The 24,145-nt window shown below is 42.9% G+C and overlaps 13 protein-coding genes across 13 annotated transcripts; 5 read left to right on the top strand and 8 right to left on the bottom strand.

The window, feature by feature from the left end:
• Positions 1-978: 978 nt before the first annotated feature.
• PHALS_15206 (uncharacterized protein) lies at positions 979-1,287 on the top strand. Its single transcript, XM_024720450.2, has one exon. The coding sequence runs from the start codon at positions 1,001-1,003 to the stop codon at positions 1,238-1,240; it is 240 nt and encodes a 79-aa protein (XP_024585647.1). The 5' UTR covers positions 979-1,000; the 3' UTR covers positions 1,241-1,287.
• Positions 1,288-1,598: 311 nt separating this feature from the next.
• On the bottom strand, positions 1,599-2,852 carry PHALS_07049 (uncharacterized protein; the record flags this gene model as incomplete). The annotated part of the gene is made up of 1 exon (XM_024720449.1): positions 1,599-2,852. The coding sequence occupies one exon, from the start codon at positions 2,850-2,852 to the stop codon at positions 1,599-1,601; it is 1,254 nt and encodes a 417-aa protein (XP_024585646.1).
• Positions 2,853-3,267: 415 nt separating this feature from the next.
• On the bottom strand, positions 3,268-4,210 carry PHALS_07048 (uncharacterized protein; the record flags this gene model as incomplete). The annotated part of the gene is made up of 3 exons (XM_024720448.1): positions 3,268-3,561; positions 3,638-3,765; positions 3,829-4,210. 3 exons carry the CDS (start codon positions 4,208-4,210, stop codon positions 3,268-3,270), a joined length of 804 nt encoding a protein of 267 aa, XP_024585645.1.
• Positions 4,211-4,343: 133 nt separating this feature from the next.
• Positions 4,344-5,237, top strand: PHALS_07047 (peroxisomal-dienoyl; the record flags this gene model as incomplete). The annotated part of the gene is made up of 1 exon (XM_024720447.1): positions 4,344-5,237. The coding sequence occupies one exon, from the start codon at positions 4,344-4,346 to the stop codon at positions 5,235-5,237; it is 894 nt and encodes a 297-aa protein (XP_024585644.1).
• A 392-nt stretch (positions 5,238-5,629) lies between these two features.
• Positions 5,630-5,939, bottom strand: PHALS_07046 (uncharacterized protein; the record flags this gene model as incomplete). Its single annotated transcript, XM_024720444.1, has 2 exons — positions 5,630-5,744; positions 5,824-5,939. The coding sequence occupies 2 exons, from the start codon at positions 5,937-5,939 to the stop codon at positions 5,630-5,632; spliced, it is 231 nt and encodes a 76-aa protein (XP_024585643.1).
• A 417-nt stretch (positions 5,940-6,356) lies between these two features.
• PHALS_07045 (60s acidic ribosomal protein p1) lies at positions 6,357-6,789 on the bottom strand (the record flags this gene model as incomplete). The annotated part of the gene is made up of 2 exons (XM_024720443.1): positions 6,357-6,404; positions 6,472-6,789. 2 exons carry the CDS (start codon positions 6,787-6,789, stop codon positions 6,357-6,359), a joined length of 366 nt encoding a protein of 121 aa, XP_024585642.1.
• A 191-nt stretch (positions 6,790-6,980) lies between these two features.
• Positions 6,981-13,031, top strand: PHALS_07044 (Microtubule-associated protein Asp; the record flags this gene model as incomplete). Its single annotated transcript, XM_024720442.1, has 1 exon — positions 6,981-13,031. One exon carries the CDS (start codon positions 6,981-6,983, stop codon positions 13,029-13,031), a length of 6,051 nt encoding a protein of 2,016 aa, XP_024585641.1.
• Positions 13,032-13,430: 399 nt separating this feature from the next.
• On the bottom strand, positions 13,431-13,832 carry PHALS_07043 (Uncharacterized conserved protein; the record flags this gene model as incomplete). The annotated part of the gene is made up of 3 exons (XM_024720441.1): positions 13,431-13,605; positions 13,671-13,756; positions 13,830-13,832. 3 exons carry the CDS (start codon positions 13,830-13,832, stop codon positions 13,431-13,433), a joined length of 264 nt encoding a protein of 87 aa, XP_024585640.1.
• Positions 13,833-13,885: 53 nt separating this feature from the next.
• On the top strand, positions 13,886-14,785 carry PHALS_07042 (Mercaptopyruvate sulfurtransferase/thiosulfate sulfurtransferase; the record flags this gene model as incomplete). Its single annotated transcript, XM_024720440.1, has 1 exon — positions 13,886-14,785. One exon carries the CDS (start codon positions 13,886-13,888, stop codon positions 14,783-14,785), a length of 900 nt encoding a protein of 299 aa, XP_024585639.1.
• An 888-nt stretch (positions 14,786-15,673) lies between these two features.
• Positions 15,674-16,009, bottom strand: PHALS_07041 (RxLR-like protein; the record flags this gene model as incomplete). The annotated part of the gene is made up of 1 exon (XM_024720439.1): positions 15,674-16,009. One exon carries the CDS (start codon positions 16,007-16,009, stop codon positions 15,674-15,676), a length of 336 nt encoding a protein of 111 aa, XP_024585638.1.
• Positions 16,010-17,221: 1,212 nt separating this feature from the next.
• On the bottom strand, positions 17,222-17,909 carry PHALS_07040 (uncharacterized protein; the record flags this gene model as incomplete). Its single annotated transcript, XM_024720438.1, has 5 exons — positions 17,222-17,251; positions 17,326-17,370; positions 17,497-17,503; positions 17,568-17,829; positions 17,891-17,909. The coding sequence occupies 5 exons, from the start codon at positions 17,907-17,909 to the stop codon at positions 17,222-17,224; spliced, it is 363 nt and encodes a 120-aa protein (XP_024585637.1).
• Positions 17,910-18,130: 221 nt separating this feature from the next.
• Positions 18,131-18,605, top strand: PHALS_07039 (transmembrane protein 14c; the record flags this gene model as incomplete). The annotated part of the gene is made up of 2 exons (XM_024720437.1): positions 18,131-18,157; positions 18,270-18,605. The coding sequence occupies 2 exons, from the start codon at positions 18,131-18,133 to the stop codon at positions 18,603-18,605; spliced, it is 363 nt and encodes a 120-aa protein (XP_024585636.1).
• A 114-nt stretch (positions 18,606-18,719) lies between these two features.
• On the bottom strand, positions 18,720-21,175 carry PHALS_07038 (uncharacterized protein; the record flags this gene model as incomplete). The annotated part of the gene is made up of 2 exons (XM_024720436.1): positions 18,720-20,631; positions 20,706-21,175. 2 exons carry the CDS (start codon positions 21,173-21,175, stop codon positions 18,720-18,722), a joined length of 2,382 nt encoding a protein of 793 aa, XP_024585635.1.
• Between the last annotated feature and the right edge of the window lie 2,970 nt (positions 21,176-24,145).

The following is a 24,145-nucleotide window of genomic DNA, read 5'->3' as shown; positions in this document are numbered from 1 at the left end:
GTTACCGCGTCCTTCGCTTCCACAGCGGGATCCGCTGGGCGGAAGCCATATTCTACACGAGGGTCAATGACCGGCAGTATATGGGCGCGCTTCAGAGCCGCCTTATGAATAGCTTGAAGCTGCCCCCTCTGAGCCCCGTAGAGGTCATTGGTGATTACACCACGTTCCTCGGTTGACAAGAAGTCAGGGAACGGACATGGGGTCCGGAAGGCACGAGCAGGGCTCGTATCAAGCTGCTGGCGCAACTCGCCTTCCTCGTCATCCCATCGGGGAAAGGAGTGTCAGACTCGTAATCGACCAACCCCACATCCTCAAAAAGGTCGTTCTTCACTGGTAGCGTGCGCTGAGCGCGACGTTCGTGCTCATTGAGCCTAGGATATACGACCCCCGGTGCCGCGGACGCACAGTCCGACATCGCACCGTGTACGGGGGATGAAGTTGGGCTCTGCCTGTGCTTGCAGTCAGAACCAGCGAGACTTGGTGATTTTTGTGTCGTGGATACAGGGCTCATTGAGCAAGGAAGTTGTTAAATTCCAACAAATTGAGTTGCAGCGTCTAACACGCGAGCCTCGTCGAGGCAGTAATCAATTGGAGCTGTAAATATTATCAATTTTAATGAGGGAGGGTGTAACGGGGTTACACGTACCTGGTAAAAGAAGTGTGTGTGTCACACGACATGGGCATGGTGTGATTGCACCTAAACAAGAATACGGTATGTGGCTAGGTAGCCAGTAGTTATGCATGTATTTCGAATTTATTATATATATAGTATATTTAGGAAAATCCAAACTTTCAAAATGAAGATAAAATTTTTAAAAGTTATAGAATTTAAACTGAAGAGTTTGGTAAGGTAATAATTACTTTTGGAGTAAGCGGATTGCAATCCGCCAACTCATACTTGGTTCATGTAAATATGGAAAGGTCGGTGACTTAGAGTATGCTTTCTAAAGCGCTTAGCTACGGCAGTCCCGCTGCATTTTCCTGATAAGTGGTTGGAAAAATGGAAAGGTATCACGAGAGCATCGCACACGATTGGAAACCGTTTTGGGGCGCTTTGCAACATCATAGCTGGATACTGCAGATATTGCGCTGCGAATCCGATCCAGTCCTTACTGAGATACTTGATATCTGCAATGATGCAACAACTTCTGAGATGGCTAAGCAATCACAAAAAAACTATTTAAAATTTCTCAACTATCTTTTGCTTCTATTTTTCTTAAAGTGCTTGGTTTTGGATTGAGAGAAAGATGAAGTTTGCTGACTGACTTATAACATGGACGAATGATGTACGCAAAACAGTTGACTTTACGAAGAAGTTATTTTGAGACATGAAAGGCTTCCCCACGTTTAACTCGATTACCATTTTAATTTCGACGTCGAGCTTAATTTAACTTTTTTCAAATTGGTGTATACCACTTTTGGGAATGCTGGTCTTGTTCCTGGATCGATAACATGGATAACCCAAGGATGTAACAGCTTTTAATGTACATATAAGCAAAAACAATTTCACTTTGAGAACCCAAAGTTACAAAGCAACTATGTGCTAGATCTTTCCACATAAACTCTTTTACTTTTCTAGTATAATTCAGCTACCACTTTCATTGCACAGAAGCTGTTGCATGCTGTCGCGCAATGAGAAGAACAAAAACCAGTAACAGCACGACAAAAACCAGAATTATTGCAAGTAGCCAGGCATTCCAGCGACTTGAATCTTCACCTGCAAGTTCCTCTCGATACTTTTGTGCCCAATTTGGTACAATCATCAAATCTGGTCGTTGTCGATATAGCTCCTCTTTCTCATGTGGTGTAAGCCGTCGCATCATAGATCGAACAAGTTTCTTACGTTTTTTTCTGCTTCGTGGCGTCAACTGACCATCACTTTTGCTCCTAAAATTCAATAATTTCGATCGAGGACTTCCACTATTGCTATCTCCGTCTGCAAGCATGAGCAAGTGTGTTTCCTGTTCATCGCAAATGTCGTCATAAAATTCTTCATCTCCATCCAAAACGTCCTCGTGCCATTGAACCCCCTTCTTTTGGTGTTGAGAATTAAACGTCTCGCAGTCAATTGCGACAGCTGCACTTAATGCAGAAACACGCTTGAGTGCCGGCCGTAATTTTGGTGCACGAAAATTTTTGCCATCATTCTGTATTGCATCAGGTGAGAGTTGTAGTCCGTCTCCATCTGTATCAAGATCATCCAAATTCGACATGTTGGATAACGGAGATGTGCCCGATAAAAGATCATACTCCTTTGTTTCAGACTTGACAAGATTTGTAGCGCGTTGTAACGAGCTTACAAACGCCCCGCCAATGATTCCCACAGCCTCCGCAGGAGACATTTTCGATTTTATTGGGCTTGTCATTTCTCTTTCTAATTCATTCATCTCTCTTACTTCTGTCGCAATGGCTTTTGCACGACGATGTGCAACTTCCATGGCGTGTCTGGATACTTCAGGAGAGAATAGCGAGGGGTCTACGTAATCCTTTTCCTCGACAGGCAACTTTTGCGTAACACGCAACGGCGGTAATACGTTCTTCCGTTTGCCATTGAAGGAATTTCCTTTTTCTTTATGGACATCCACCACCACCGCTTCGTTTCTACTAACTTGCTCGCCACTTAAAGACGCTGGTGAGGGTACATTCCGAGTTTCATGGTCACTGTCGTTGTTAATCACGAGTACAGACACTTCGTGAGCGTCTGTTGGTGTCTTATGAACCGCTGGCTGCACAAAGTGAGATCCGAGTGAGTCCATATTCAAAACTGTAGAGCTTGGAGATGTAGCCGACACAGCAGGCGCATCATCGTTTAATGAAACCGTTTCCATATACATACTGGACGAAGTCGTCATAATTTATGCCTGTAGAGCAACCGAAGTCGTGAGAGCGAGATATGCAACGTACTCGGCGCTTATAGTGTGTAAGTAATCTGACGCTACAAACGACGCCGCAAAATAAAGCGGGCGAATAGACGCTCGACTTTATGCCGTGCGTCTCCAGTTCTGCTAAAGAGTGGGAGAGCCACAATCTAGGTCATAAATATCCTCGTATTAGTGACTGGGTACCAAGTTCCACACCGTACCTGTAACCATAGATTTTATGTAGTGTGATTACGATGGAAAACAAACTGTCCGCTCTATCGCAATGTGAACACGACTCGTCTGAGTTCCGACTCGACAAGATGTCAGTTTGTAATGTATGAATATTGGATATGATTATTGCATTTGTATCCTTATCTTCAGGTATGTTTACCTAACTTCTTCGATTCTAAATCAAAATGTAAGCAATGGAATCGCCCAAAGTACCGCCAATCATCGTGCCGATACCGGGTCGTACTGCCGTGCCCAAAGCAGCGCCAACCCCACCTGTAATGACTGCTAGTGCCGAGCGAGACGCATTAAGACCAGTGGAGGACATGAACGTTGCGATCGAATCCTCGTCATCGTTGCTGTCGTGGCTCGGGATGCCTTCTTCGACAATTCGTAAGTTTGTGTTGAACTTGATGATACGTTTTCTATTCAATAAATAGCGTCGGTATAATATGAGCACGAGCTGCTGTGTCTGTAACAAAGCCAAAATAACATATTATGCATCAATATCCTATGTAAAATGCTCAAAACTCTGAATCAAGGTAAACCTCTTCCACTAGAAAGATCGCTAAATGGCTCAGCATGTTGGCACGCATACCAGTTTTGATCATCATAGCCGCGGACGTCAACCTGCTTGACGTACGTGCGTACTTACGCATCGCCGATTTACTTATGTCTACAAAGCAAAAATAATTAGCGTAACTACTTGCAAAATCAGCAAATATAATCGCTTACGGACCTTTGATGAGCTTGCTGACGGTCTGGGGCCGACAGTAGCGCAGCGCCACTTCTTCAAACGAGCGTACATACGTGATGATGGTCAGCGACTTGACAAACGATTTAGAACTGGCGACGCCAAACTCCTCGATGGTGGGAAGAACAAAGTCATCTTTCTTTTCCGACACTGCATCTTCGTCCGCGAAATCATCCTCGCTAGATTCCTCGTCCGAAAGCTCCATGTCCAATGAAGCCACGTATGCATTAAAGATCATTAGACCTTGTGTGGCTACTGAGCGCACAGCAAGGATAGCCACATCTTTTGGGTAAAAGTGCTTAAAAAAGGGTTTCTTGTCCACCAATAAGTAGGTTTTCTGTGGCTGTTTCGCAGCGACGACACTCATGCCTGCTGCTCACGCTGCCAGCACTACACTTGAGGGGGTATTACCGGTTATTGAATCGTGTTTAGCACACGAGATGAAAAGTCGTACTTAATCAGAAAGGGCTGCTAACTGGGAAATCGATCTGATTCTTGTAATGGACTCAGCGAGTATTGAGCGAGTTTTCCGCCGTGACGCTTGTGCTGGCCGCGTTGCGCTTGTAACAGGCGGAGGGTCAGGAATTGGTCAAGAGATTGCCATTAAGCTTGCTGAGTATGGCGCCAAGGTTGCAGTGCTTGGACGCCGAGAGACTGCGCTACAAAGCACCTTGAACATTATGCATAAGTGCGGAGTTCCCGATACTGCCGGTATGCTCATTAAGGGTGATGTGCGTTCTACTGACGATGCAAACAACGCGGTAGCGCAAGTAGTAAGAAAATTTGGAAAGCTCGATGTGCTGGTGAACTGTGCAGCTGGCAATTTTCTGGCGCTGGCTGAGAAACTTTCGACAAATGCTTTTCGTACAACCATGGAGATCGACGCTATTGGTACTTTTAACATGAGTCGAGCAGCATTTGAAGCGCTTAAGTGCAGTGGTGATGGACGCATTATCAACATTTCAATGACACTGCATCTCTCGGCCTCGTGGTACCAGGTGCACGCATCAGCTGCCAAGGCTGCAGTGGACAGCATTACCCGCTCGCTTGCATTGGAATGGGGCCAATTCGGGATCCGAGTGACTGGTGTCGCTCCTGGACCAATCGCCGACACAACAGGATTAGTCAAGCTTGGTGGAGATATGGAGGGTGAGAAGATGGATAAGGTTCTGGCTAGATCTATTCCGGTTGGCCGTATTGGTACTAAAACGGATATTGCAGCAGCCGTGCTGTATCTAGTCTCTCCGGTGGGAAACTTTGTGTCAGGTGACATTTTGATCGTAGATGGTGGAAATTACCTTTACAAAAAGCCTATTGCGCCTCGTGAATCGCTTGAAAAGTGGTCGAAACAAATGGAACAGAAATTACGCATAACAACAGAGTCAAAATTGTAAGCAAGTTGACTATTTCTCGTCAAGTATAATATATTTGTATCGAACGAATATTCGTATTACAAGTACAGCACAACAGGAATCATTTGCAAAAGTTGAAGCTTTTCATATGAACGTTGCAAATATCTGCGTAGAAGCATTTGCAACCTTGAACAGTAACTGACATTGGTGCAAATGTATAAATTATGATAGTTCAGTTGCACGATAGCTTGCAAATGCAATTGAATAGGGGACACAAAGGTGAAACTGTTGAAAAGCAAAGCAATTATTTGGTTTATTTTGTGAAACATGTCACGAAGTGAATATTTGCAGTGGCAGACACAGATTCTGAAATTATGACTGATAAAGCAGTTTTACTGCCCATATCTGACTCCCCGTCCAGTTACTTGGTTTTCTTAATGGTGACTGTAATCGAACTTGCCATTAACACGCTTCCAGTAGTTGCTCTTCTCCTTATCTTCTTGGGTGGCACCACGAGTTGGAAGGATGCCACAAATCACCCATGCAGCGCTTCAGATATAGTAAAGCAAACGTTTGTCAGAATAATGCCAATATAGAGAAACAGGCTGCGAGGAGAAGTTACACATACACTCCGGCAATGAGAAACGGCTGGAAGTGAGCGCGCTTAGACTCGTGCACCAAAAATTGGGTGAATGGCAATTTGTGCCATCTCACAGCTTTCTTAGTAACGACGTCGGTGGTCATGTTTTTCTTGAGATTTCAAGCAGCACAAATGAGAAATGGGGTAGCCCCAGACGCGGAATTTGATTTCCTGCTTAATTAGTTCAAGCGGAATATAGAGGATATTAAAGGTTTCATCAAGAATTTCCTAACATGCAGAGATTAAGCTCACTACATATTTTTCAAACTGATTTGATAATAGTATTATAGTGTAAGTGCATAACAGAGTTGGCTTAACAAGAAAGCTTTTCGTCACGGATGACGATCGAAGAAAAACCCGGAATTACAACCGATAAAAGTATTACTGATACAGATCAACGATAATAGCTTGCAGCCTTAGTTTCACCGGAAAAGTAGACGGAAGAATCCATTACGAATTAAATGCGGATCAGACGATCAGACAAGTAGCATTTCTAAGTTCAACACTTCCTTATGCTCAGCTTAGTAGTCTTCGTCTCCTCCGAACATGTCCATGCCGCCTCCAAGGTCCTAGAATAATCAATCACAGCAATCTATTAGATAAATCTTTCACTCAGCCCCACGTATTTCGACTTACAGCTTCCTCTTCCTCTTCCTTGGGTTTCTCCTCCACCTTCTCGACTTCACCACCAGCATTTCCAGAAGCAGCACCTGGAGCAGAAGCATTGGCTTGTCCAGCGGCAGCTCCACCAGTGGAAATGATATCCAAAACCTTTCCTTCCTTCGATAAAAGCGAAGAAAAGAGAGTTGGCCAATATGGCTCTACTTCGTTACCCGATGCTTGCACAATCTGATCAATAGCTTCGGAAGTAATCTCATGTTCTGCATCGAAGAGGATCATGGAAGCGTACGCCACGCATAACTCATCGTGCTGTTCCTTGGAGATCGTCGACATTCTTCCGCGTCTGCTTTAGCTTTCAGCAAATAAATACCCCAACAGATACAATGGCTCGACCTAATTGGTTGGCAGTGAGGTGCTTTCATACGTACATTCGTCTAAGTTCGAGTTGCGTTGTTACTCCAATATACGTTTTAACATCATGTTGGGTACAACACACCAACTTGAATCTACAGTCTAACAACAACATGGTCGGTGATAGAGACGCCATTCAGGACAATTACAACTCGGTGTCTTGCACGTCGTTCGATACGCTTGACGCTTTAACTTCCGATGCTATAGTGCAACAAAATAGCCACGAAATAGCCGTGTCATTGTCGGATAAAAATAGCGACGGTAAAGAGAACCGTGTGCCTCTTATTGGGGATAATTGGGGTCATCCAAACATTACCATGAGACGTCGAAGTCGAAAATCAGCCGATCTACATGCTTTCACTTCCAATTCCGAGCCACCTGTCTCGTCGTCGATTCTTGGGAAACGTTTAGCTTCAAATACTTCTTTAGGAACTTTCAATGAGAGTGAGGAAAGTGATTTTGATGCAGACAGAGCGCATCGTGTCTCGTTAGAATCTTCCAAAGCTACGACGCACTTTGAAGCACGAGCGTCGGCACTTCATACCGAGTTGTTGGATATAGGGCCGAAGACTGGTGGCTCGATTTTCGCCTCATTGCGAGTGGATGATTATAATCATATTCCAGAACTACACTTTGGCTCTGTAGCCGTCGGTGACCGAAGAAGCAGACAATTGATTATAGAGAACACGAAAGAGATTGGAAACGCGAGAGTAAAATACGATGGACATGTCTTGATATCCAGGTCATCCGAATTGTTACAGAGCAAAACAAGGTTTAAATGTGATCTTCACGTCTGTGTTGTGGGCGCGCTTAAGTCTGTGACCTTACGAGTGACGTTTGAGCCTTTTTCGTCAGATGTCGGTCGACAGGTTATGGCTATGCTAAAGTTCACAGTAAATGACAAACATAAGCTTCAATGTCGAGCAATAGGAGATGTGACTCCACGCGTGCCAAAGTTATCGAAAGTAATTCGAGGAGAATCGGTACCCGATTCGGAAGTTGTAGCGTCTAAAAGGCGACGGTCCTGGAAACCGGAAGAAAAAAGCGGACAATCGACGTCGGATATGTCTTTTACATCAAAAATAAGCTTGTTAAACGATTGGGAATTCGGAACGAAAGAACGACCAACAGTGGGGCATAAACGAAGTTCGAGTGTTGCGATTGATATCTCACCTCCACAAAATGGTGTGAAAAAGAGAAAAATTGAACCAATGAAAGCTTTGATATCGAAAACAAATGCTGGTAAGGTCTATGCGGGGTCTTGGTGGAAACAGCGCCAGACTGTTTATGATGAGAGTTGGATGGCGAAACAGAGGGAAGGATTTACGAAGTGGATTAATTACGTGCTGTTGAATGAGCGACTGAGCGATTGTGACGCACAGGGTAAACACGAGGAACAAGATGTCAGAAATAGGTTCGACTTTTCGTCTCTGCGTGTGCTAACTCAAAAACGGATGGAATCTAAGTGGATGCAAGCTGCTGTCGAATTGTATCAGTCTCCAAGCATGGAAGACATCTTATTTAATTTGCAGGATGAAATTGGAAACAAGGGGCTTGAATTTCGTTCCGACCGTCCTGTGTATGCTGACGTAGGCTTGCAAGAAGAACTGATTAACTTGCTCAACAATTATCATCCAGTGTGGCTTTGTTTGGGTCTCTATGCAGTTCTTGGATGTCAAATTATGAAAGAAGAAAAATGCTCGCTTCGTGCCTTGTTTAAGGTGACAACTATTTCACTTCATGATGCCCAAAAAAATTCTTATAATGAAAGAAAAATGCCGCAAATACTACGACGAATCATTGTTAAGCACCTAATTAAAGACTCACATGTAGCTCAGAACTACCGCTTGGTTCAGCACTTGATGACCCCAATAGATGGTTCTACTGCAGATCGTCATGATGGTGGCAATGTTTTTATAAATGAGAAGAAAAATATCAATGGTCGTGAGTATTTTGACGCTTTAACGCAGTCATTCATGCTTAAATTTTTTATGCTCGTAATGTTTTTGGATCGCGCAATCGAGCGCAAAAATGACACATTTATGCAATTTCCGTGTCTGTTTCGAATTGCACCTAAGACGAAGAAATCTGCTTTTGCTCAAGCGCAGGATGTTCACGATAGAAGTCAAGACGATGTAGTCTGGGTCAAAAATTCCCAAGTGTTTTTGACAGAGTTTTGTCGACTTTTTCTAGCGAATGAAGGTCGTATTGACAAGCATTTGAAACTCTTAGGCTATACACTAAAGTACGAACAAACTTCACTAGATGAGATTGATCTGGAGGTGACAAACCTGTATACAGATTTGTGTGACGGCGTTCGACTAGCTAAGTTAATTGAGGCGCTGACAACGCGGTCATTGTCTTTCGATAAGAAAAGTGGGGATGGCAGGATCATTCGAAGTTTGTCGACATTTTTACGGGTGCCTGCACTGTCACTATTACAAAAAACACACAACGTCGAGATATGTCTGCATTATCTTCAAGACAAATGTGGTACATCCATCTTTGATACGCTTTACAGTAGTGACAGTAAGATGGATGAAAAGCTTAAAATCAATGGTCGTGTCCGTGTTTCTGCATCTGGATTCGCTGGTTTACAAAGCAGAGTGAATGAGCAGATGGTGAAATCGCTCGCCAAAGAAATTGTGAGTGGTCATCGAGAGAAAATTCTTGCGTTGCTGTGGCTACTGATCAGTTGCTTCCAGTTGCAATCTCTTGTTGATGCTTCGACCATGAGACGGGAGATTGAGAATGTCGTTAAGCGAATGAGCTTTCGTGCGAAAAATTTCTTCGATTCGCAACAGCAGATAGCACCTCTGGCTCACACGAACGAACATGAATGCTATACGCTGTTGTTAGAGTGGTGTCGCGCTGTGTGTGCCAACTATGACGTAGAGATTTGTGACTTTTCTGGATCATTTGCTGATGGCAAGGCCCTTTGTTACCTTCTTCATTATTACCATCCGATGTTACTATCGAAAACTGACGTGTTGCCAACAACTAGCGATGTTCGGGATGAAAAGAGTAAGGATATGAATGAGAAGTCATTACTTATGAATGAGCAGCGGCACTTTGCGATTGTTAATGATCGCATTAAGCAACTGGGAGAAGTACCAGTACTTATGCCACAGCAGTACAACAGCAGGAACCCTCCAGATGATAAGATGGTGGTCACATTCGTATGCTATTTGCAATCGCGTCTGATGGACTCATACGGCGAAATTCATGCTGCATCTAGATTAAAGCGGTGGTGGCGAAGCCCCTTTATTCGGCTACGACTGTTTCGTCAAAAGTCTCGCAGTGCTCGTGTGGTGCAGCGGTTTTGGTTCACCTCAAGCCAAAAACGACTGGCAATACGTCAATGCCGCAAACTTCTTCGAGCAGCATATACCGTTAAACGATCAGTACAAACATTTGCATTAAGGAAGCGATTCATTCGACTGAGAAAATATGTGATTGCGATTCAGCGGGCCTTCCGTTTGCGTCAGCATTTGCGTGATAATGTAATTATGCAAGAGGCAGCTTCGGTAATTCAGATATACTGGCAAAAGCATTTTGAGTGGACTCGCGGGAAAACTCGAATTTTACTTGAAGTGAGACAACAAAAGGTTGCACAGGAGAAAATGAAATTGAGCTGTTTTGTGATTGAGAAAAACTGGCTGCAGTATCTGTCAAAGGAGGCAGCTCGACTGTATCGACAGCAATTGATTGCTGACCGTCAGGCTGCTGTTAGTATTTTTCAAGCTGCTTGGCGACATAGAAAATGTCGTTTTGTAGCACGGAAGCAACGTCAGGAAATGTGGCGACAGCTGCATTTCGCAGCGCGAATATTTCAGCGAGCTTGGGCTTTCCGAAAAATTCGAGAGAAGATGAAACGACGCGTTGCTTTGCAGCGGTATGAGCAGATGTTGAGAGACAAGGAGTTTCAAGTCAAGCGCGTTGAGCTGAAACAAAAGGTGGAGACACGTGCGGCCACGATTGTTCAAAAAGTGTTTCGTGGGTTTTTACTCAATAAGCGAGAAATAGCGGCGACGAAAATGGCCTGCGTATTTAGAGGTGTGAAGCAGCGACAGCTCTTTCACAGACAAAAGCAGGCCATAAAACGTATTCAGCGGAATGTCCGGGTTTGGCGTCGAGCGAATCAATTGAATGCACTGAAACAGTTATATAACAAGTTTTTGACGTATCAGCAAATGAAGATTCAGGAAGCACAGAAACGCTCTTTGCGACTCCAAGCGCTGAAGTTTAAAGTGGAAATGCGAGCATCTTGCCGCATCAAGACATTCTTTCGACGGTCTCGTCATCGAAAACAAACATGTGCCGCAACAATCATTCAAGCTTCGTTTCGAGGCTGGGCGGCTAGGACTTGGTACCGTACACTTTGTCATTGTACGTGTTTAATACAGAGAAACGTTCGCGTGTGGCGACGTCAAAATCAACTACGTGCGCTTCTGTTGTTTCAAAAGATGCTATTAAGCTATCGGCGCCAGCAACGTGAGGAGGAGGAATTTCTTATGAATCTTCGTCAGGACCGTCTTCGGCGACTACGGAATATAGTGCTACATCGTTCTGCTTTCCGCATTCAATCCGTCTATCGTGTCTATGCTCATCGTAAGCGAATGCTGGCTGCAAAAATTCTACAAACAGCTTTTCGTGGATTCATAGTGCGACTTCGATACATCAGTACTTACTCTAATTTGATCAGAATTCAACGTGCAGCCCATGCGTGGGTTGCAAGGATAAAGTTTCAACAAAGGTTGCGAATGCACCGTGCAGTCGTGAGGATTCAGAAACGTATTCGTGGACGGAATTCTCGCCGTTATCAATTTGATTTCTATACTTTGAAGACGCAATTACAGAAGCTACGTATACACGTGTCGTGCTGGCAGATTGAGTTTTGGTATGAAAAGTGCATACGGAAGTACAGAAGGAAACGGATGTTGGTGATGCGCGCCCACTGGACGCGTTTAAGCTATTGCCTTCTTTTCAAGCGTAGAACAGAAGTCAATCGAATTGAAACTTGCTGGCGGTCGTATCGTCTGAGGAAAATTTTAAATGATCGAGTTGAATACAAATATCATCGCAATATTGCAGCGCAGCATATGCAAGTGTGGTGGTTGGAGCTGTGTTGTAAGTGGGCAGAACGGAAACGGCGAATTGATGAGAAGCACCAGCAAAAGATTAAGGAGATAGCTATCACGATGGGGAGAACGCGTGCTGAACGTAAAATTGCATTGTGGCTTCGTGAAAAAGTGGTCGCTCCTCATCGTGCACATTACAATTTCATTAAGGCGGTACGAAGAGTTCAAGCGTCGTGGCGTGGCGCTATGGTACGCTTGTATAAATGCACGGAGGAGATCACTCAGCAGCGGAAAAAATTGTGTACGATGAAATTAGTTGAACAGGAGGCTGATGCTAGTACAAATTTGTCTTCGAAAAGTTTGGAGCGATTAAGAGTCGAGGTTCGAGATGAATCAAATGCACAGACAAAGCCACCTCAAACGCTGGGTACACGACTGGATCTTGCCCTGCACATGCTTATTTATGGTGAGCGTCTTCAAGACATGCTGTTTGCAAGTTACACGATTGAAGTATGCACGCGCTACTCTCGGGAATGCTGTCGTACTTGTGTACAGCTCCGGATCTCGTCGACTATTTTCGGTGCAATTCGTGGATTAAATAGAAGCCGTCCACATGTAGAACTCTTACATCAACTACTGCTTGTATTGAGGAATCTGACAATGTATCGACGATCAGCAGACAAGAAAAAGAAGGAGCCATTAATGGATACGAAAGATGCAAAGAAACGTTTGGACGTGGATTTGCGTGCGTTGGATACGCTCGTAGACTTGCTGCATATTCATCGCGACATGCATCATGTCTTTGTGCTTTCGGCAAAGGTGATCATGTACTATTTGGAACGACTGCGGCCCTTTGTAAGTACACATGAAGACGTGAACGAAAGTTGGAGTGGAGCAGAGAAACGATTGACTGGTCTACGGGAACTGCTGATGAGAAAACTGGCACTGTACAACGCAACGGCTTCATTTCGACGTGCGAATCGGATTTCGGATAAATCTGCTGCGAACAATCTCATGCGGAAGGTGGATCCAAAGACTGCTGTTTCTATTATGGAACAGATTATGCGTTTGGTCGTACGCTAATGATGAAAGTACAATAATAATTTGACAATGGTTGTACGTTAGTGCTTGTGTACATCTACAAGAGTTATGAAAACGTTTCGTGTATTCAAATCTCTTGCACTTTTAAGAAATGAATGACGAGAAGACTGCGGCGCTACAGCAATTGCAAGCCAAACAAATTACTCACTACATTCAAAGTGTGAAAGATGCAATACAAGCAGAGGAGCATCGGAATCAAAGATTGCAAAAAGTTACGAGCAAACGGGAAGCGGAACGGTTAGAAACCCAATTTCTCGTTGAACGCAGAAAAGATTGTGAGCGTTTGCGTCATCTTCAAGAAGATCACGCATTATTATTGAGTAAAAAACTTGCTGAATGGAAGACAGCAAATCAAATTGTTAATGCTGAAACAAGTGATCGTCACTGTTCGTCTTCTTTTTGAGGTGGAGGGCCACAAGGTTGTAGCATCTTTTCCAGCATATTATACCGCACGCGACCCATTGACTCATTCTCAGCTACGGCAAAGTACGCAAGCATGTCCGAGTGACCCAAGTGTGATGCTAATGTGTCGCGATGTTGGTTTACTGCCCATTCACTAGAATCAATAGGAAGATAAAAGGTTAAAAGTAAAATAAATGCTATGATACATGACGAACGAACAATTTGGTCGTATCAGCGTGGCCTGTACCCACGTATTTGGCCTGTAGATGCTCCCACTGCCGATTGATGTTAAAACGGTCTGCTGCCTGTAAATAAATATCATCGTCACGAAAGTGATCAGCATCACGAGACAGAGCCACAGAATAGGATTCAACGCACCATTTTTAATTTAAAACTGAAATTGCGAGTATTTGTGTGCGCCACATGATAGTAAAATGTTTGTGCGTGTTAGGTCTTGTTGGCTACGCCGCTGTAGTGCATCATCTTCTCGATCGTTTTCTGCTCTTGTCGATTCAAAATGGGTACGCGCGGTAGAAAGTAATCGTACGTCGGAGCTACTATTTTTGGATTGTAACCATCCTTCGCTTTATGATCGCGGCCACATTCCTGAGGCCATTTCTCTCACGTTGGCTTCATCTCTTTTTAAGGATCCGACTCCTCAAGCCACTGGCGTTGTTGACTTAGAGCTCTTTGTGGATATGATTAAGGAGTTACCAGTTTCTGAAAACACGACGATTATATTCTATGACGATGAATTGAGTCTTAAAGCAACGCGTACGTGGTGGGTCTTTCGTCATTACGGATTTCCACTCAAGCAGCTTAAGGTGTTAGATGGAGGTCTCAAGCAGTGGCAAGATGATGGCAATGAAGTAAAGGCGGAAAAATGCAACGGAGTGCGAAATCATGTTGTGCCTTGGAGATCACCTGTCGACTCGCACAAGCTTGTTGGCTTACAAGACGTGCAAAAAGGTATTGCAGAGTCATCTACGCAGTTTGTGGATGCGAGATCTTCGGGTGAGTACTGGGGTGACGATGCTAATGGCAATGCACGCGTGGGTCATATACCGAGAGCTTTCAATTTCAATTGGATCGAAGGTGTAAATCTTCGTCAAAATGGAAAGTTTAAAACTAAGGAAGAACTTGACAAAATATTCGTTGATCATTTTCATCTTGACAAGGAAAAACCAGTTATTACGTACTGTCAGCGGGGGATTCGAGCGGCTCACACAGCATTTGCACTTGAGCAGGTTATGGGTTTTAAAGATGTTAAGATATACGAAGACTCCATGCTACATTATTTGAATCGGGAGGATACCGAAGTGGTGCAAAAGTGAGCTGAGCTGGCGAGATGCTTAACGAGTTATGTTTTGTGTTCAAGCTCCATGTTGGCATGTGTCAAAGCAAAATTTATTATCGACGCCGGAAAAAACAAAGACTGCTTTAAATTGTTTAAACTAATATTACTTCAAGTCTTGAGCTTCAACTACATTTCTCAATCCATCAAAACAATTTTGTAGAAATTTGCACGTATACTGAGTAAAAAGATCATTGTAAGTCGCTGAGTTATCTATTAATCATTGAAGCCATTGAAACAGCAAAGATCAATGACGCATGAAGTTTTCTTTCATTCTGTTTCAAGGCTTTGTGATATGACGAGTCAGCATTTGCGCTTTGCTACCTGGCATCAGGATTTTTGACAATACAGTGATTATCCACCACGTAGCTTCTATTAGGCTGGGTACTAATCAATTTGAAAAATATGAGGTACTAGGGGGTTTACCTCTCTGCAACAACTCTTTGTTTAGAATAAATCAAGAGATTGGTCTATTACAAGTAATTTGCATACGTGTGATTGGATTTGTTATTATTGATGCTTATATAATGGCGGAGCACTTCTCATTCAAACCAGAAAGATGACGCCAATAGCAGCCGCGACAATAATTTTATTCTTATTTACTCACATATGAGCAGGTCTGACAAATTGCTTTGACATTCAGCCTTGAGAACTTTTGTGCCCTAAGAAATTCGAGCTGCAAGTCAAACCAATTGATGTAAGCCAACTAATCCTATCGTAAGAAAAAGACATTGAGAATAATAGAAATGGCGTGTTTAGCAGACAATACTGTTAAAACGAAGCATGTACAGAACGCACAGTATCATAATAGCATTTTAACAAGATTTAAGATAAATGCTCGCTGTATTTAACTAATTAAATATCACGATCAATTATTCAAACGTTTGTAGGCGGTTGAAAAGAGTTCGTCGTCTTGGTGGGGATGCACTTGGGCGAAAGCGTTTTCGAGATGTTCGGCGGCGTGCGGCAACGTGCGAATATCCCTAGCAACAGTGGAGACGGTTTCCTTAGGAACGAGACGAACTAATTCATCCCCACCGCTATGTAGACGACGCCGAAGGAATTCCTTTGGTTTGTGTCCCTCAATAACTTGATTGAAACTCTTCAAGCTCGCTTCATGATCAGGCGTAGTTGTTGAAAAGGCATCGCTTAGACTGCCGAGAATTACCGCTGATGTAAGAAAAATGACAGACAGAACTCGCATGGTAGTCGGAATGTGAAGAGGAATTGGGAAATGAAGGTATCGAGGCTAAGCTGGTGGATGCGAATGGCGGAGTGAGATCATCGTCGCAGTTTAGTTTTCAGAGAAATCCTTGAAACCCGATGGATCAGCTTTTGATTAGAATCAGGTGATGCGACACTACTGCAGGCTGACATGTAGCCGGATTGTACGAATGAGCAGATGACATCATAACCACTATCATGGCGATCAATATAGAGAGTTATTACATAATCATTTTGCAAATTGCATAGTATACTTGGCTCATTAGTCTTTTTGTGATATTGTTGCCGACTTTAGCAGATAAAGATGATGTATGCAGCTACATATTCAGTTTCAGTACGCTCTATGTCTGTCTGGATGCTTGTCACGATATTTAATGGATGCGAACAACGCACTATAGTTTTACTGTATCATCAAACATTACAAAAAAAATGTCTACCAACGTGATTGCTCCTCAGCAAGCAAAATATTAAATTGTGCTGTCCAACACACATGGCTACCAAACAGATTGCAACATTGGGCTGGTCTGCATCACGAAGTTAAAAATTGAGAGACTACAGCAAAGCTTTGAGAAACTCAGTACGTGACTAGTCGTTAGTTTAGTCTTCGTCTCGCTTCAAAGTATAACCGAATTTACATGCTTGAACTATGTAAACAATTGACTTTGTCAACAACCTATTGTTCATAAGACTCAAAAATGGCAAAATATCAGAGCCAGACCCGACAACTAATAAGAGACATAATGAGTTTTTTCATGTACTTTATTGATACCTAGGTCATGCTAGAACCTTCTATTGATCTATCTGTCTAAATTGTACGCGGCAGCTATGCATACCCTAGACTGAATGTGCTGGGTGTTTTCTGTAATCGTGCGTGGTCTAGTGATTCAGTCAATATTAGCGTACATGATCTATTGGAAGAAATATATTATTCTGCAGCTAAAGGTGATGAGATAGCTGCATTGTGTGTAAATCGCCACATTCAAGAACAACTCGCTTTAGTTATGGATACAGTTTTAGTTAATATGAAAAAGTCGCTGAATAGTGGCGTAGTCGCTCAAAAAGTTGACGGTATAGAAACTTGATAGCCAACAAGAAGACTCACGCTGCACTTGCGAAGGATGAAACCTAAAGATTGTATAAAATTGTTGTCCAAAAAACAATTTGTAATCCCGTCAATTGCTCCGGGATCGCTCTAAACAAGCCACGGCATGTCCAGAATCAACTGCATTTTCGTTTGAAACTCAAGCAAGCTTTAGGATGCCCTAGTTGTGAGCTAATATAATCAGTCAGAATTACATTAAAGGGGCTTGTTTCATAGCGAAGCTTGTATCGCCTATCAAACTACCCACAACATAATATAAATTTGCATTTACATTTACAACAATTGCACACTTTCACGTAAAAGCGCTAGCGAGTAAATTTCTACCAAAAATACGTAGAAAAACTCAACTCTCAACTGTAGCTGACCGTTGGCCTATGACGTCAAGATCAACAGTTAGTAAAGTGTTGTCGCTATATCAAATCGTTTAAGTTCGTACTTGTCAAGTAGACTCATTCTCTCCGCACTTGTGGAGCTACTGAGATCATAGTTTTTATGTTGAGTTTTCTTTGACTCCATGAAGTAAATGACCGACGACGCCACAAAAAGCGCTCCGTACAGAGCAGCCGATTCAAAAATAGGTACTGAGCTCTTCACATTCTTGTTTATCTTCATATATTCCGGCTGCAGCTTAAAGAGAATTCCCACTAAAAGAAGGAATAGAAACCCACACAACGACAGCGTGGAGCAGATAAGCGCATCTGATAATAAGTATATTAGTATCTACTATTGCCAAAAATCATATACTTCGTGACAACGTACAGAAGATCTTGTTACTCATTGTCGCTGAGCTGAGATGAAAGTAAGTTGTGATAGAATTCTGGACCTCAGACCGTTGACTGATAGTTCGAAGGTATAGTATGCACTAATGAAGTCTTTTAAGCGATCTGAGTACCAAGTGTGGAAGAGGAACCTTGTAGTGATCTCAAATATAAAAATTACCGGTATATTCTGGAATAAACTCATCCATTTCTTCCAATCACTGTCGGAAACATTAGTACCATGTATGACTTCTGCCTCACGATTCCGGTACGTTTGCGCCCATCTCGATGCTTCTTGCTTCACTAAGCTGTCTGCCTTGTCTGCTATATATAAAGCTAATAAACTAATGATTTCAATTGTCTATGTTGTGGTTTTATAGTATGGAATGCTCTTGGGCGTAGGTGGTGTCATTGGCTTCATAAACACGGGTAGCACTATGTCTGTCGCAGCCGGTGGACTGTCTGGTGCCATTTTGAGCTTCCTTGGCTACTGCAGTTATAATGAGTACAAACAGAGTCCTGTGACGTCTAAATTGTGGCCTGGTCTCTCGTTAGCCGTGTCTACAGCGCTCACTATTACTATGGGCAACCGCTACAACAAAACGAACGCATTTTTCCCAGCAGGTTTCTTGGCTGCTTACAGCGCTGGTATGTCAATCTTTTACGTGTGGGTTCTTACTAAAAAGAGCAAGCCACAATACAAGAAGAAAGCTTGAGTAGCTTAAGAGCTTTGCGTCGTAATGCAGATCAATGAACAGTACGTTGTTTTTGATTCAAGAAAGTTAAGTACATAACGTCTGTACATTATGCTGTAAACCTCTAAAAAGTTGCTAAGACGATGGAGCTTGTCGTGATCGTCTTGCAGAACTAAGCACAGTATCACATGAACTACTACTGTCACCAGAATTCACAGTATTCGCTTTTGCTGCCTTAAATTGATGTGCAAAGGATATAATATCACGCACAGCATTTGCCAACCATTCTCGATGCAGTGAACTAGCAACTTGCAAATCAAGTGACCTTGTTGGTGTCACAAGTGAGAGACACGATTCAGGATCAATTGCAACTGCTGCAGCCGCCTTCTTATTACCACGCCCAAAAGATGGTGTACTACCATTTCCAATAGAATTGTCGTGACCTTCAATGACTTGGATCTTATCAACAACCAAAAATTCAACGCTACGCTCACCGTGTTTGCGTCTCCAACGTAATTGAAGTGGAGTCATTGGATCGTATAGCAAGCGCGAGGCATGTGGACGACCACGTCGACCAAATTTTGTCACGATCGTATCATTGATCGTATTTGTTGCCAGTGTTAAAGTTATCGTAAGACGTTGTTTGCGAGCTGTTAATGTACGATGTTGTTTGGCGCGAGTGCTTAATTCACGTTGCACTTGCTGACCCAATGCATTTAATTGAGGATATAGCTCTTCCTTTGTCACTTCTTTAGCTGTATATTTGGACAATAGTGATCGTAAGTGAGCTTTGGCCCACGGATAATCGTGCATCATAGATTTCACATATCGTAGTTGTCGCAACATGATACCATGTTGTGCAGGTCCAAGTTCCATCATATTAGCAGCACTCATAAATGGCACGCGAATGCACCGGTCATTCCAATGCCATACGACACATCGCACTGGTTTTTTAGCAATAAGAAGCTGTGGAACGCCATCACGTGCGCGTACACGCAACACCATTTGTGTTTGAGAAGAAGGTATTGGAGAAGATGTCGAGGATGTCGCATTAAGAGAGCTAGATGAGGGTTTGCTGGTCAAAGTAATTGAATTTCGTTTGCTATAAGAAGTGACGGGTATCTGTTTCCTGATGGTCGAAAAGCTCATGTTACGACGATTTGACGTTAATTTCGAAACTGTAGAATGACATGTACTTGTCGATTTACGGCGAGAAGCCTCTCGTTGTTTAATCAATTTAAAGGCATAAGGCAAAGTGAACGACGCATTCTCACGTTTTGACGCTGCAATGTTTGCGCTTGGGTTCAAGAGATTGATTCCAGCGAAATTGCTACTTTTAAGCGAAGTGCGCTTCATGATAAACGATTTTCGTCGTAGTGGAACGGTGCAAGTAATTTTGGAATTGTGGCTATAGCGACGAATTGGACCTGAAGTACATGTTAGGCCTGACTTCTTGTCTTCATTTTCCAAAAAACGTAATAACTCTTTTTCTGGAAATCGAAACTTTTGACGAGACGTTCGTTTGACAAATTTCGAGGACAGCGCATTCAAAGAAGGCGAATCTCCGTTGACATAATTATTGTTCCACCCATCTCTTCCACGCGGTAGTTGAGGAACCTGGACACCTTTTAGCACGGCATTGTCTGTCAAGATGGGGACAAGCTCGCGCAATCTGGTCGCCAATATTGGACGTGACAAAGGTGCTGTGTTGAGCTCTTTGTTAATTGATATCTCATGTTTGACATGTTTTTCTTCATCATTATTGGTTTCAAATTGATTCGACATTGCCTGTACAATCTCTTCAGTGATTCTGTAGTCGAGAGAGCCTTCAGTATCAGTGTAACAATCGACATCTACTTCTCCCAGTCTGCCACAAACATGAAGATTATTGTCAATCTCAGGCTCCAACGTTTTCTCCACTTCAACGGTTTCACAATGTTCTCGTTCTCGATCACCATATTTATGAGTCTCCTTCTCTTCATTGACGTGTTTCTCGTTATTCGTTAGGCATTGCTGAACCAAATATACGAGCTCGTGGACTTGTGGGCTGCATAAACAAAACGCGTCCATCAGCTATGATTTAATTGTCATAGGAAAAGTATATGAATAAGCTTTTCGTACTCTTTGGGATAGTTGCGCCCAAGCTCCTGAACCTGCATTAACATTTCTGCCCAAACATTCGCATTCTCAAGGCAGCCAGAGTTATAAGCAGTGATCTTCTTCGCCTGCTCGAGCTTCGCATGCATGATAAGCTCAGTCAGCGCCTTGCGACGATCATACTTAGGCCATCGTACAAGTGCGTCTTCAACAGCATCAATAGCTTGCTGAACAATATCAATGTAGTCTGCAGAACTTTCAAATATCGACGATGACGAAACTAAAAGTTTATTTTGATGTAGAAGATCAATTTCATTTCGAAAGTTCGTCTCCATTTTGGCTAATGATGAAAGAGCAAGGAGAGTGTCATCATCCCCATCACTGTCATACACTAATGTCGGCGACTTTTCAATCTCAAGCGGTGACGTGGGTCCATTTCGATACAAAAGACTCGTTGAAGACATTGTGCTATTGTCAAAGTTATTACTCGCCATGATGTTGTTTTAAACTGTTGAGTGAGGCGTCAAATGATAAGAGAAGCCAGCATGAAAGAGCGAATGCGATACTGTTTGGCTAACCTCATGGATTAGTGGCTGCTCTTGTATTGTATTCATAGCACCTTCCCATTTAGAGTAAGACTGCAAGACGCATGGGATGACATCAGACTATATTTAACTCTGCACATACCACTGAAAGTATTGAGACGCTTATATAGAAATGGATTACTCAGCCCAGAATACTAATGCAGAAGTGTGATTTTTTATCAGAGACGCATTTAAATCAAAGTTAATGAAAGCGACAGCGAATTTAGCCTAAATTTCAAGAAGATTTTGATACAGGATCTAAGAATATTACAAAGTCGTGATAATATACAGGTAATATGTTTTTGCAAAGGATTGAAGAGATTAAATATCTAAAAATGGGGTAGCATTCGTGTTATGTTGCGTGGTAGAACTAATGAGATGGTTTATGCTGGAAACGCTCCCTGTCTATTGATCAGACGCAGTTAGCTAAGAAGCTGTCCGTTTAGACTCTTAAGAACTCGTGTTCCCGGACAACTAGAATAATCTCAGGTACCGTTACACAACGGTAAGCACAAGAAGGCATCCACCTCGAGTAATTGCTACCCAAATTTACGCCTTCAAAATAAACATTGATCTTGGATATCATATCCTCAACCAAACAGATAGTGATTTTAGCCAGTGACTGGCAGGTAATTCTGGCTAGCATTTGCGTGTTCAAGACCCGTATTGCTATCAGTCGATCTGACTTCCGTAGAAATAATTTAGCGGTCAATAAGCCAAACCATCCCAAATCTGGCTTTAAGTTGGAGGCGATCACAGGCTTTCGTAGTTACATCTACTTCTGCCAGTATGGACTCGGCAACAGAGAAGCTATAATTTTACAGATTTCGCGCGAGAGCGCACATGATTAATTTTTTCTAAAACCAAAGAATTGTATTTGTTTCATTGTCACGTGGCACTTGCCAATAAAGATCATAGTCAGTCCCAGGCTCGATTGAGTGAAGTATTTATGCGCCACTACTCTTACTTGAGTTTCGATATTCGCTAAACCTTTTGCAGCTCGATGAACCAGTGGAATTCTTTAGCTTCAGTAAAAAAAGCGTCTACTCCATCGATGTTAAGACGGGTGACGTTAGAATGTGAAGAACATCACGCTAAGTAAGGTTAAAAAGGTTCTTCAAAGTCAGAGTAGCCATAGGAGGACGGATAATTGAAAATGCTGGAAAATTCAAATGTTGCACTCCATGCAATCATGGTAAAGTTAATATCAATGTATTGACTGTGACCAGGTTGATCATATGCATGAAAGATGAAGCAGCGATGAGAGTTGGTCAAAAGACAATCAGAGGGATGGTTCACCGACGGTAGTATATTAATCGAAGACATCGTTCAGATTTTGGCAGTCAATGGGCGTTTTTTGTGGTGATGCAACAACTAATAATGTTTCTTGGATCGCGTTCTGCACTACCACAAGACTGCTCATAAAACATCAACTTGGTTGCAAGCCTATTTTATCGATACACAGGCCTGCAAAGATAGAACGTAGGTATGTATAAGACCATTGATACAAGCGTCGAAGTAATGATTGCCGACGGCAAACGTTACTCATCAACGGAACGGGCACGATGCACATCACCATTTTGGGGGATAAAGGGGGGCTTGCATAATTAAGGTGTTTTATATATTTCACGAATCGGTATAAGCTATCTGCTAGAAGATTGATGAACGTGGCATGAGGGCATGGGTCTCGCTCGTCCTGTGTAACGGAATATGCGATTGCAGCAAGTACGAGAACGGAAAAAAGCGTTTGAGAAGAAACATGTTCAAGAAGTGTCTCCGTACTGTAACTCAATTGGAGCGTAAGCACTCTCTAATGGGGCAGCCACATAAGGAAGCTCTAATAAAGATACAAGCTTTATAATGACGTGGTTAAGCACATCGGTCAACAAGGTGCCAGAAGTGGTGGCATATCGTTCACATTAGGGTTAAGCTGTCAACGCAGTCGCCTACAACGAAAGATGGTCGATTGATGATGCGCTTGAAGTCGCAATGATCCGTGTTATATGTCTGCTGAACATCAAGACATGTATTGGACAGGACGGGGTACGGGATAATACCGAAGTCTCTTTTTTAGAAGATTCTCGATTGCATCATCGATGTGCAGCTTTTTTTATGCGACACTACCCAAAACTTATTTACTATAATGGTATTGAGCACCTAGGAAGTTGCGGTTAAGGCGTAATCATTTGCGGATTGGGATAGCAACACAGATAAGAGACGTACGTTATAGGAATTATACTCATGACTGCAGATACACCAGTGTCATTCAAGTCTCGGCTGTATGGTGCGCCGCGTTTGCTCACATCAAGTTCGATGGACGCGTGCGATGATTTGTGGACATGGATCACAAGCAAATTGAAGGCATAAAATTTTGATAAGACAGCCGAGAGCTTTAGCCAACAGCGCCGAACACCATGCTTGGAAGAATCACGCGAACATTCGGCATCGCTTCGTCCGCAAAAAGGTGCAAAAAAGACACAAGATGTTCTACTCCATCGACACGAAACATTAGCTTGCGTATTTGCTCGCATTGGCACTCGGATCCAAGATGCTGAGTTTAAGTAGGTATCAACACCAAGCCAGTGTCATCGAGCAACAAGCATCACTAGCTGATACAATGTTGATAAATGGTGATGTTGCAGCTGTCTGTTTGCTTGTTAAGCACAAGATCATCACTTTTTCGTTCGGAACACGGTGTAACGGGGTTACAGGTACCCTGGTATAAAGGGTAAGATATTGTGACCACACAATGGCGCGGCCACATTTTAGCAAGAAGCCACTACGTGGCGGGACAACATAGTTTTTAGTACTTTTTTATTCAGAAAAACCTATAGATTCGGATATCGGCGGCTGGCGCCCGAGGTCTTTGATCTTCAATCG

The sequence above is a fragment of the Plasmopara halstedii genome, assembly GCF_900000015.1.
Source record: "Plasmopara halstedii genome assembly, contig: Scaffold_3060, whole genome shotgun sequence".
In the NCBI taxonomy this organism is placed as follows: Eukaryota; Oomycota; class Peronosporomycetes; order Peronosporales; family Peronosporaceae; genus Plasmopara; species Plasmopara halstedii.
The sequence above is the reverse complement of the archived record's forward strand: the minus strand, read 5'-3'. Positions and strand labels throughout refer to the sequence as shown.